The following is a 13,211-nucleotide window of genomic DNA, read 5'->3' as shown; positions in this document are numbered from 1 at the left end:
AGCTTTACTGGGACATCAGGTAAAGATACTAACTTTTCAAAAAAAACTCAATTTATTTGAACAGTGCAGTCCAGCAAACCTCCAAAGATCAGCAGTAAGAAGATGGTGAGGGGTGGAGAGGTTGGCAAGAGAAATCCAGGTCATTATGATGGCAGTGGCAGCCCATCGGGAGCAGCCACTGCCATAACGCCAGCTGCAGTAGGAGAGGCACAACCAGGGCTGCATGCTCCACAGAAGCGGCAGGAGCCAGAAATGGGTGGAAGAAGCCTCACCCCCTTCTAAGTTGGCAGGGTGAGAGCCTCACACTCCCCGGGCACAGCTGTGGCTGCCCAGCCGTGGGTGCAAACCTGGACATCTCTGTGCTCTTGGGGGCTGGGAGCAGGCAGGAGCCCCGCCCTCCTGGGTGCAGCTGCAGCAGCCGCCCAAGCTGCAGCTGTGGACCCGGGCATCTCTGCACTCTCAGGGGCCCAGAAAGGGAATTCCCCGTCCCTCTGCAGGCTCAGAAGTACCTGCTCCCACTGCCTGGCCTCTCCCAGCTCCCAGCACCCACTCTGATCTCAAAGTTGAGGCCAAGCCTGGGAACTATTGCAACCTTGCTGGTTGTGCACATGTTCAGGGCACTGCTAACATGCCAGCCCCCTGCTGCCTTGGCCCCCTCTGGACTTTGGACACTGATGAGCATGGGAAGGAGGCCGAGGAGGGGGCTGAGGGCAGCTCAGAGCTGTCCTGCAGGTGGTCCTTGGCACAAACAGCCTGGATGCCATGGATGACGGCAGGAGGCAGGCTCCTGGGCAGAAAGGGTCAGGTCCGGGTGAAGCCCCACCTTCAAGCCAGGAACAGCCTGAAGCCTGGGGGCCAGGCTGATGAACCAGAATTATAACTTACAGTGCTTTTTCTGAGCCCGCCCATGGCAGCCCATGAACCAATCAGCACATACTTCCTCCTCTCAAGCCCATACAAACCCCCAGACTCGGCCAAACTTGAAGAGACAAGTAGACAACCTGCCTGCAGAGAGGAGCTACCCACTCCAGGGTCTCTTCCCTGTTGAAGGCTGAACACTTCTCACTTGTTGGGATGCCCTGCCTGCAGAAAGGAGCTACCCACTCCGGGTCTCCCATGAATGTTCTGTCACTCAAGAAAGCCCCTCTTTGCCTTGCTCACCCTCCACCTGTCCACATACTTCATTCTTTCTGGAAGCAGGACAAGAACTTGGGACCCATGGAACGGCAGGGCTAAAAGAGCTGTAAACAAACAGGCCTGAAACACGTCCCTTGCTTGCCACACTGCAGCAACAAGAAGGAGAGAAGAGAGAAGAGAAGAGCTGTGGACCTTTCGGGAGCTCAGACCTAGGAGCTCCCAAGTCAGGTCTATGACACCCTCCCTGGGCTCTGCAGTTCCTGGAATCTCCAAGCTTCTGGGCACCACTGTGTTCCCTGGTGCCAGCCGTGGAAGCTGCTTGCAGTACACCTGGTCCAGCCCTCACTCAAGCTGGCACCTGGAGCTGCCCACCCCGCTGAAGCTGGCATGCCTTGCTGTGCACAGTAGCCAGACCCCATCGTCACTGGCTCACACACCCCTCAACACTCTGTTCCTGGCTCACCCTTGGCAGCTGCGAGATTCGGGCCAAAAGCAAAAGCCAAGCACAGCCTGCCAGGCCCAGTGGGAGGAATGAGCCCAGCCAGGTCCAAGTAAAAACTTGGGCAAAGGCACCACCAGCCACAGAGGTTTACAGCTGGCAAAGCGACACCCCAAGGACTGCATAACAATTTTCCTATACCTGAGAATGTATTTGCTTTTAATTTTGATGGGTTTCTTATTTTGTTTCCATGATTTTTATGTGAAATGCAGGTATATGCTATGCAATATAAAAGTTAATACAGAAAATATATTTCTTAAATTTTAAAAACTCACTCTTACTTTATACTTTATTCATCTAGGAAATGGGATAAGCTTCCAGAAAAAAAAAAGTTGTATCCTTATGGGAAATTAACAATTAAATCAATGTAAACACTTGAATATTAAGCAACTTTTTTTTAACTTTCATTTTAAGTTCAGGGGTACATGTGCAGGTTTGTTATATAGGTAAACTTGTGTCATGAGGGTTTGTTGTACATATTAATACCCGGGCAACAAAATAAGCAACTTAAAAAAAAAAGATCTGATGGGAATACCTATCAGATACATCACATTCTATTTCATATTCCCAGAGACAGTATGCTGAACTCAATTTAACCTTGTCTGGACAATGCAGAGTGATCAGAATATATTTCAAAATCTACTGACAGTTATGGCGTTGCCAACCCCACCCTAATGGTCCTGGACCATGGGGCATTTATGTTCATTCAGTAGCTTTTTGCCATTCATCCATGTCTTTCCATGCCATCAAACAGCTTATCACTTGTGATAATGGCACTGCTTCCAGGTGCCCCCTTCTATCTACTTACTTCTAATTTCCTGTGATGTGGAAATGCCAAGTTGGTCATTCTATGTATAAAGCAATAATGTATACGCTCTTCTGAGACTTTAGAGTAAATGCTCCTATCAATAAAGTGAGCTTTAATGGATAAACTTTATGACTTCTATGCTTAATAACCACTATACTTAGGTGAACTGCTTCTAAGTATGAAAAGAGACTAAAAACAAAAACATCTTTTTTTTTCCTGATGATCTAAGATAAGTCAACCAATATTAGCCTGGCTGAGGGAGGAGTTCATGGATCTGGACTTTGTGGGAAAGGTGTGAAATCTTGAAAATTATAGGCAAAATTTTGTTGGCTTGAGAATTTTTCTGAGGAAAAAGGCCAACAGCTTTCACTAGAATTTCAATGACTCAAATAAATATATACATACACATATACATATACATATATAGGATCATTTCTCTAATTCAATGGTTGTCAATCACAGCTACAGATTAAAACGACTGTTTTTCCTTCAGTCTCACCTTGTCTGGAGGCTAAGGTGGGAGGATTGTTTGAGCCCAGGAGTTTGAGACTACAGTGAACTATAATTGCACAACTGTACTCTAGCCTGGGCAACAGAGGAAGACCTCATCAATAAAAATAAAATATAAAATAAAATGCAAGCTTTCTAAAAACATCCATGCCCATTTCTCAGTGAAAACCAATTAAATAAGATTCTGAGGGAAGGTTCTTAATGGCAATTTTTGGTTTAAGGTCTCCAGGTGATTCCAATGTAAAGCTAAGGTAATCATGGAAACTCTAAGAAGGACTGTAAGAAACGGTGCTTGTATTAATTGTCTATAAAGAATCCTTCCAAGTCAAGGACTCCTGATCCAGGCAGTACCTCAGAATTACCTGGAAGGCTTTTGTTTTGTTCTCATACAAACCAATTAATCCCTCCCAAAACATAGTAAATCGAATCTCCAGGGATGTAAAAAACTAAACTAAACCACAAAAGTTCCCTCAGATGATTCAGAAGATCATCCACGTTTAGGAACCATTGCCATGAATGACCCCAGAGAACCTGATAGTACTTCAGAACCCACTACTCTAGGTAAGTGGATACTCATCTATAACAGTTACATACCTTTTGTTTAATCTGAGATTTCGAATCTTCAGAAGAAACTGCATTCTTTGCACGTAGAAGACTGATATCATCAAAATCAGTACATTTTGGCAGAATTGCGAATCTCTCCTGCAGAGATTCTGTCTGGACTCTACTTTGAGGAAGGGCAGAATCGCAGCAGAATTCTTTCAATTTTTCCAAAGACTTTAAAACATTCCTGGTCCTCAGACATTTCTTTGGCTCTTAGGTAGCAAATAAGAAGAAAATAGAACAATAGTATTTTGGTCTCATTATATCAACTCACAACCAGCATAGAATTTTTAAAGAGGTAGATTCCCAATAAAGCAATGAACCTAACTATAATGTGATTTTTTTTAAAAAAAAAGAAACAAACACTGGGTTCAGGGTAAAGATGGCATATTAAACACAGATCCAGTTTCACTCATTCCTGAAACCTCATTACTAGAGTTTTTTTTTCTTTTCTTTTTTTTTTTTTTTGAAGCCATAAGCCCATAAGGACAGAGAGGAGAGGTAACAACTGCAAATGAGATATCTAAAGCTAGAAAAGAAAACAAATGAACAATAACCAATTCAGCACACCTGAGAGCTAAATCCTACGTCAGTAATTAGGAAAACCAAGAGCCAACTCTACTTACAACACAAAATGCTCAAAAGACTCAGAAATTAGGGTACCAGTAGCTCTGGAAAGGAATAAAAGGAGGTTCTAAAATAAAGAGGATTGGTTCGAAGTAATTGGTTCCCTAAACTCCTACCATACTCCAAGTTGAAAGATAACTGCCCTTCCTCCACATCAGCAGCCAACTGGAGATTTCTTCCCTGGAAAGGCAAAACAAGCACAGTTGATGGAGTACTGTACCTAACCCAGAAGGATGATAGGAACACAGACACAATGTATGCTGAGATCCACGGCCTCTCCAGAACCCAGGCAGCCAGAACACTCCCCTCCAGGCAGAAGCTGGGAGGACTCTTGACTGGGAAATCTAACTAGCTCAAGGAGAAAGACTTGACATTGACATCAGGGGTTCACCAAGAAAACCAAATTGACATACTCAGACACACCATCACTTTGCTCATGACATGCCTTCTGCATGTCAAAATTGTATTCATTCTTCAAGACCCATCTCAAATCTACCTTTCCCATAAAACCTTCTGCTAACTTTCCCAGCTTAAAATCATCTTTTCTTTCTCTATGTTCCTATAACAAGATCACATCTCCCTGTGGTACTCATCACAGTCTGCCAATTGGCAGTTTTTCATAAACAAGCAATCCATGAAAGAAGGGAAACTATCATTTTCTGGATCCCTACCATGTACTAGAACACAGTATTTCACTATTTAGAGCAATACTATTAAGTTGGTGCTACTAAATGTAAAGGAACTGGGACTGCACGCATTTATCACCTCTTACCTTCCCTATTAAAGCAAAAACACTCTGAGGGCAAGAGTTGTGTTTTGTTCATTTCTAAAAGTTTAAAATTGCTGCTGAGCTGCTTGCTAGGGCCTGCTCCCACCCTGTGGAGTGTACTTTTTGTTTTCAATAAATCTCTGCTTTTGCTGCTTCAAAAAAAAAAAAAGTTTAAAATTTTCCCGATTGATATTTAAACGTCTTCACAGGCTTTCATTAGGTCTCCTGTGAATTTTCTAGCTACAAAAATGTAAATTTGACTCTTTTCTCAAATGTATATTCACCTTGTTTACTATTACTCTTTTTCGAAATGTACATGTGTATCACCCTTCAAAAGTATACTATAAGTGTGTATGTTATACAAAGATTTTCCCTCCTATAGACATAAAAAAAACTTTGCCTGGAATGGAGGTGGAATGAAGAAATTGGAGTTGTATTTGTTGGGGGGAAAAAAAAAGTATTGTGAAAGTTGATCATATGAATTGGGTCATTCTTATTACACTCAATTAAAATGGAGTAGGGAGGTCAGGGGAAAAAGCACTGAGAGCACATCTCATTGCTCCAAAAATGTAATTCTCTGCCAGCCTAGCTGCTAAAACTGCCTACTGTAACCTGAAACCAATTGTACCTGATAGCTGCTAAAACAACCTGCTGTGACTCTAAGGCTAGTTTTACCCATTGCGGTCATTCGCCAATCAGAGCTTGCCAGCTCCCCCAAATTCTCCTAGTACCAATGAACCTTCTTTCAAAACAATACATTTCTTTTTCTTTTTGCAACCTTGACCTCCAGGGCTCATGAGATCCTCCCACCTCAGCCTCCTGAGCAGCTGGGACTACAGGCAAGTGCCGCCATGCCCAACTAATTTTTTTAAATTTTTTATATAGATGGGGTCTCCCTATGCTGCCTAGGCTGGTCTCCAACTCCTGGGTTCAAACAATCCTCCTGCTTTGGCTTCCCAAAGTGTTGGGAATACAGGTGTGAGCAACTGCTCCTGGCTCATTTCTCCTTTTTAATAAAACTTCCAATTTTATCTTTGTCCTTCATCATACCAAAGACCACCTGGTCTGTGTGTATGCCCCAAATTGCAATTCTTGCTTCCCAAATAAAATGGCTTTTTTTTTTTTTCCTTTTTTTGTGACAAAGTCTCACTCTGTCATCCGGGCTGGAGTGCAATGGTGTGATCTCCGCTCACAACCTCTGCCTCCTGGATTCAAGTAATTCTCCTATCTCAGCCTCCTGAATAGCTGGGATTACAGGCGTGTGCCACCATACCTGGCCAATTTTTGTATTCGTAGTAGAGATGGGGTTTCATCATGTTGGGCAGGCTGGTCTCGAATTCCTGAACTCAGGTGATCCGCCCACCTCCGCCTCCCAAAGTACTGTGATTAAAGGCATGAGCCACCACGTCCGGCCCCAAATAAAATGTTTTAAATTTAGAGATTTGTCTCTATATTTTATTTGACTCTGACAGTATTTAAAACCAAAGTGTGAAAAACAGAGATGAAATAATCAGGGACTCTTATGGCTGGCAGATGCTACTGGTTGAATAATAAATAGTCACTGCCTAAAACTTACTACAGGTGTTGACAGTCTTGCATCATTTAATGATGGGGATATGTTATGAAGAACGTGTCATCAGGTGATTTCATCGTGTGCACATCAGAGAGTGTACTTACACAAACCTAGATGATGGTATAGCCTCCTACACACCTAGGCTATATGGTATAGTTTACTGCTCCCAGGTTATAAACCTGTATAGCGTGTTACCATACTGAATACTAGAGACAACTGTAACACAATGGTAAGTATCTGTGTATCTAAACATATTTAAACATAGAAATGGTACAGTAAAAATACCTACTATAATCTTGTGAGACTAATGTTGTATAGGTGGCCCCTCATTGACTGTTGTTAGGTAGCATATGACTGTATTTATGTTCTTAATGTTACCAATGTCTACTATCTCTGTATTGTGGAAATACTATGTAATGGTGTGCTACTGCTACTATGCGTCCCTTTCTAACTCTAAAAAGGTCAAGCCGTAGCAATGTGACTAAAGTTGCTCTAGAGTAAGGGCTATTATTCTCCACTGAAGTTTAAAAACAATCCTTAAAAAGATCAAAGTGATCCAAAGGAATTTAACTGCTTGCCAGAACAGAGTCCAACACTCTAAAGAAATACAAACTCCAGCAGGAGACAACAGATTCAACATATCCATGATCCAACTAGTTAGTTACTAGACATGCAAAAAGTAGGAAAAATCTGTCACGGGATGCAGGCCCAGAAATGACAGATGATGCAATTAGCATATAAGAACAAGAAAATACAATTTATAAATATGCTCCATATAATTGAGAATGTAAAGGAAAACATGAGCAAAAAGAGGAGCAAAAGGATTTTTTTCAATAGCTTTACTGAGATATAATTCATATAGAGAACTGGAAGATATTTTAAAAGAACAAAATGGAACTTCTAGAGATGAAATACACAATATGGGAAATGAACATTTTATTGAATGAGATTTACAGCAGATTAGACATAGCAGAAAAAAAGACCACTGAAAACAGAGCAGTAGAATCCATCCAAAATGAAGTACAAAGAGAAATAAGCCTGGGAAACAAATGCAAAGAGCCTCGATGACTTAAGAGATAATATCAAATAGTTAATATCTCTGTAATAAACTCTCAGAAGGAGACACAGAGACAGGAAGACAGAAAAAATGTGAAACAATAACAACCAAAAAAGTTTCCCACATTTAATAAGACTTATAAACCCACAGACTGGAGAAGCTTTAAATGAGCTCCAAACAGGATAAAAATAAATGAAGAAATAAAAATTAAAAACCAGACAAAGACAGCTGGTCACGGTGGCTCACACCTATAATCCCAGCACTTTGGGAGGCCGAGGCAGGTAGATCACGAGGTCAGGAGTTTGAGACCAACCTGGCCAACATGGTGAAACCCGATCTCCACTAAAAATACACAAATTAGCCAGGCGTGGTGATGCGTGCCTGTAATCCCAGCTACTCCAGAGGCTGAGGCAGGAGAATTGCTTAAACCTGGTGGGGTGGGTTGCAGTGAGCTGAGATTGGGGAGGGGGGTGGCAAACAGACAAGGTCCATCAAAATCAAATATGTGTTTCTGCAGATTCTATGGGGCAGAAAAAAAATCGAACATGAAAACCAGTGATTAAGAGAAAATCTTAAAAGCAACCAGAGAAAAAGACAACCCTCTATAATTAAAAATAAAAAACCTTTGATGTCTTTTATGCTCAAGGCTAAGAATCCCCGAAGAAATAGTGACTCTTTCCTTCTAAATATGACTTTTCCAATATACAGTTACCTTGTTACTATGACTTCCTTTATGCTAAAAATATATTTTTGAATCTTTTCCAATGTGATATAGTTTGACTGTGCCCCAACCCAAGTATCAACTTGAATTTTATCTCCCAGAATTCTCATGTGTTGTGGGAGGGACCCAGTGGGAGGAAACATGGGAGCCAGTCTTTCCTGTGCTATTCTCATGATAGTGAATAAGTCTCATGAAATCTGATGAGTTTATCAGGTTTCCACCTTTGCGTCTTCCTCATTTTCTCTTGCCACCACCATGTAAGAAATGCCTTTCAACAAACTTGCACGTTCTACACATGTATCCCAAAACTTAAAATATAAAAAAATAAAAAAATAAAAAAAAGAAGTGCCTTTCACCTCCCACCATGATTCTGAGGCCTCCCCAGCCATGTGGAACTGTAAGTCCAATTAAACCTCTTTTTCTTCCCAGTCTCTGGTATGTCTTTATCAGCAGCGTGAAAATGGACTAATAAACAATGCATCTCTTACTTTGTTTATTATTCTTCCCTTGGTTTTCAAAATACATACCTAACTGACTTTTCAAATGTATCTAAGTTTGCTTGTGTGTATAAAAGTTTCCTTCTCCCGTGGATCCCAGGTATAAAAAATAACTTGTTAATTGAAGAGTTAAGAACTGAGGTGGATACATACAATGGAATACTGCCTAGAAAAAAGGAATGAAATAGAGTAGCCAAAATGATAGAGACAGAAAGCTGAATGGCAGGCACCATGGGTTGGGGGAAGGGAAATACAGGGAGTTAGTGTTTAATGGGTACAGACTTATAGGATTGTAAGATTAAAAGTTCTGGAGATGGATGGTGGTGATGGGTGCATGTGTACTAAATACCCCTGAGCTGTATACTTAAAAATGTCTAGGATGATAAATTTTATGTTATGTATAGTTTACCACAATAAAGAAAATGAATATTTTTAGAAAAGAGAATGAAGTAGATACATGCTACAACACGGAAGAACCTTGAAAACATTACAGTAAGTGAAAGAAACCAGACACCAAAGGCCACATATTATGATTCCATTTATATGAAATGTTCAGAATAGGCAAATCTATAGACAGAAAGTAGATTAGTGGTTACCTAGGGTTGGGGAGTGCTGGGGGAGAACAGGGGGTGGCTGTTAATGGGCACAGGGTTTCTTTTGGGGTGACGAAAATGTTCTAAAATTGACTTTGATGATGGCTGCACAACTCTGGGAATATCCTAAAAGCCACTGAATTGTGCATGCTAAATGGGTGAATCATACTGTATGATAACTGTATCTTTTTTTTGAGACTGAGCCTCACTCTGTCGCCCAGCTTGGAGTGCGTGGTATGATCTCGGCTCACTGCACCCACACCTCCCAGACTCAAGCGATTCTCCCGCCTCAGCTTCCTGAGTAGCTGGGACCACCGGTGCCCGCCACTACGTCTGGCTAATTTTTGTATTTTTAGTAGAGATGGGGTTTCACCATGTTGACCAGGCTGGTCTCGAACTCCTGTCCTCAGGTGATACACCTGCCTCGGCCTCCCAAAGTGCTGGGATTACAGACGTAAGCCACCATGCCCGGCCCCAAGAACTATATCTTAATAATTCTGTTATTAAAAAAAAAAAAAAACTTGCCAGGTATGATGGCTCAGGAGTGCAGTCCCAGCTACTGAGGGGCTGAGGCAGGAGGATGGCTTGGGACCAGGAATTCAAGACCAGCCTGGTCAACACAGCAAAACCCTGTCTCTAAAAAATATATATATTTTTTTAATTAGCCAGGCCTTGTGACATGCACTTGTGGTCCTTGCTACTTAGGAAGCTAAGGCGGGAGGATGGCTTGAGCCCAGGAGTTTGAGGCTACATGAGCAATGATCCTGCCACTACACTCCAGCCTAGATGACAGAGTAAGATCTGTCTCTAAAAAATAAAATAAACTGAAGTGGAGCAGTCACCCAGCTTCTGACTAGTGAATGATCCTCTCCCTTCTTCCTTAGTGCCATTTTTAACAAGTGGCAAAGGTTCTATTTTAAAATATGCCAAGTGTGTTGTCTTATTTCAACAACATTCTATCTCAACTGTCCTGTGTGGTCTTAGTTACTTAACTGTCACAATCTTCAGTTCTCTTTATCTATCACCCACTTCTTCCTCTATAAAAAGACAACAGGCGGGCGCAGTGGCTCACACCTGTAATGCAGCACTTTGGGAGGCCAAGGCGGGCAGATCACTTGAGGCCAGGAGTTCGAGACCAGCCTAACCAACATGGCAAAATGCTGACTCTACTAAAAATACAAAAAGTAGCCAGATGTGGTGGCACGCACCTGTAATCCCAGCTACTCGGGAGGCTGAGGCAGGAGAATTGCTTGAACTCAGGAGGTGGAGGTTACAGTGAGCTGAGATTACACCAATGCACTCCAGCCTGGGTGACAGAGTGAGAGACCCTGTCTCAAAAAAAAAAAAAAAAAAAAAGAGGGCAAAAAGCATTCTTAGGAAAAAATAATGAGCTACAAAAAGCCTTTAGAATAAAAATCATAGTTGCTTATTCAGTGCTTGTAGACCTAAAAAATGGGTCTATACAGAGTAATCAAGCAATGTAAGGTAGGCAGCCCCAGAATTGTAACATTAACACGTGACAAATTCTCTCAAGTCATGCCTTCTTGCATGCCCCCTCCAGAAAGGAGAAGTTTTAGATTTACTTTTCTCCTTAGCCACACATCTCCATTCCTGTAGTTATTTCATACTAAAGCTTTCATGTTGACCCTAAATCCAAATTTTACCTTTAATGGAAGGATTAATATTTTACATATATCTCCATTGGACAGATACCTCTACTGAATTGGGACTTTTTTCTTTTTTCTCATTCTCTTTACCTAATTTCCTGGGGATAATGAATAAAGATGGATTTCCTGTCTTCCCTTATCACAAATTTTCTGATACCATAAAACCAGAGAAAAATCTGCTCAACTGTCTATATGCAACAGCACCTCTAGAAATCCAGGAACGCAGGCACTCAGGCAGGCTGGGTTTTTTGGGGTTTTTTTTTGCTGTTTTTCGTTTGTTTGTTTTTTGTTTTGAGACAGAGTGTCGCTCTGTCGCCCAGGCTGGAGTGCAGTGGCACAATCTTGGCTCACTGCAACCTCTGCCTCCTGGGCTCAAGTGATTCTCCTGCCTCAACCTCCCATGTAGCTGGGATTACAGGCAACCACCACCACACCCAGCTAATTATCGTATTTTTAGTGGAGACAGGATTTCACCATGTTGGCCAGGCTAGTTTTAAACTCCTGACCTCAGATGATCCGCCTGCCTTGGCCTCCCAAAGTGCTGTGATTACAGGTGTGAGCCACCGCGCTCAGCCTAGGCATGCTGTTTTTATTCAATGCCTTTTACACACACAAAGAGCAGCTCTAAGCAAAAAAAAAAAAAAAGGGGGGGGGGGGGGAGAGTAGATCTACAGGTCCTGATACTGAAAATTGTTCAAAATTTTCTATTAAGTAGAAAAAGACAGTAGCAAATTAGTATACAATATAATTCGTAAAATATAATTAAACAAACTAATTTGTGAGCTTATGAGTATGCACATATACACACGTATAAATTTTTAAAATCTGGAAGTATATACAGAACACCAATTAGCAGTGGGCCTCACTCAGAGGGAGGGATTATGGGGTCTATCACTGCCTACGTTCCAAATTTCTGTACTGTTTGAAATTTCTGTAGCAAGAATGTTTTAATTTTATAATCAGGACAAAAATAGCTAGAAGGAATAAAGGAGAAAGTTGGGAGAACTACAGTTAAATTGCAGAATTCTAGCTCTACCATCCCCTTAACGTCTTATACCCATCACCATCACCTATAGGGGGCCACTCTGCTCAGGAACAAAGGGGACCTTTCTCCGCAAAGAAAAAAGACACAATTCTAATATACTCTTCTACCCTCTGGAGAATTCCAGAATAACAGGGCCATGACTGAGCAAGAAAAGAATCCCCCACAACTCACCAGAGGTGCCAGACATTCCCAGATCACTTCCTCCTTCCTTTTGTTGGGCTTTCTTTACTTTCTTTTTAACAGGCCCATCATTTTCCAATGGTCTCTTCTTAGTTCTGTCAATTTCTGTAGCCTATATCGGGAAGGTTAGTAAATGATGTGTTATCTCTATTCTGAGAAGGCCTGAGGTATGTGAAGTAATTTAACCCTTACATCTGAATGACAAGTTCCTTGCCATCCATTCTTCAAAGAATCCCCTACTTTTAGCACTGGAAAAGTCTATGGGTGAACTGTTTTTAACACCATAAAAGACAAGGTAGAGTCTGATGACTGAGGTCAGGAGTCTCAGCAACTCAAGCCCTGTTTAGAATTAATTGAAACCAAGGCTGCTACCTGTCTTGTCTCAATCAGCCTTCAGCTTTCTCTAATTATAAAACTTGAATCACCCTACTTACATATGCTAAATAAAATACATCTAAGAAATAAACAGCTATGTAGCAAAGGCACAGAGAGAAAAAGATACATAATAAAAGAACAGTATCATTTTTGACATGGTCATTCCAATTTAAGTGTTTCCTGTTTAAATGGTTTATGTTCATCACTAAAGATGTGACAAGATTATGAACTTTTTCTTGGCAGAAAACTTGCCAAAAGCATACATAAGTCCTTCACCAACTACCCTTTAAATGGTGGGTGCAAACTTTTGGTGAATTCATGAAAATGTAGGCCTCAAAAAAAAAAAAAAAAACAACAGAAGAGAAGTAATCCCTTTAAGGGAGAAATATATAAGATAGGAACAAGATTTTGAAGCACCCGAGCTGTCACTTACATTAAAACACGGTAGGTGGCTAAATACCACTCTTCAATGCCCTTCCACCCTCAGTTTGAAAAACACTGTGCAGGTGACCCCAGCGAGGGGTCACCCTTAGGCTTTTCCCGTGGCAGT

The 13,211-nt window shown here is 41.5% G+C and overlaps 1 protein-coding gene across 2 annotated transcripts in view; it reads right to left on the bottom strand.

Moving 5' to 3' along the window:
- The window catches only part of MSH3 (mutS homolog 3), a 230,807-nt gene that overhangs the window by 216,687 nt on the left and 909 nt on the right, over nucleotides 1-13,211 (bottom strand). The window contains exons 1-3 of one of the 2 annotated variants that reach the window (XM_023214956.2): nucleotides 13,095-13,195; nucleotides 12,278-12,398; nucleotides 3,549-3,769 (exon numbers count right to left, since the gene is read on the bottom strand). In XM_023214956.2, the coding sequence (XP_023070724.1) occupies nucleotides 3,549-3,769; nucleotides 12,278-12,293 (237 nt within the window). In that variant the 5' untranslated portion in view covers nucleotides 12,294-12,398; nucleotides 13,095-13,195. Of the gene's footprint in view, nucleotides 1-3,548; nucleotides 3,770-12,277; nucleotides 12,399-13,094; nucleotides 13,196-13,211 lie in introns of those variants that run through there. The other variant, XM_023214955.2, reaches the window with a different exon arrangement.

This window comes from Piliocolobus tephrosceles, chromosome 4, assembly GCF_002776525.5.
Source record: "Piliocolobus tephrosceles isolate RC106 chromosome 4, ASM277652v3, whole genome shotgun sequence".
Lineage (NCBI taxonomy): Eukaryota > Metazoa > Chordata > Mammalia > Primates > Cercopithecidae > Piliocolobus > Piliocolobus tephrosceles.
This window is presented reverse-complemented; position numbering and strand designations above follow the sequence as displayed.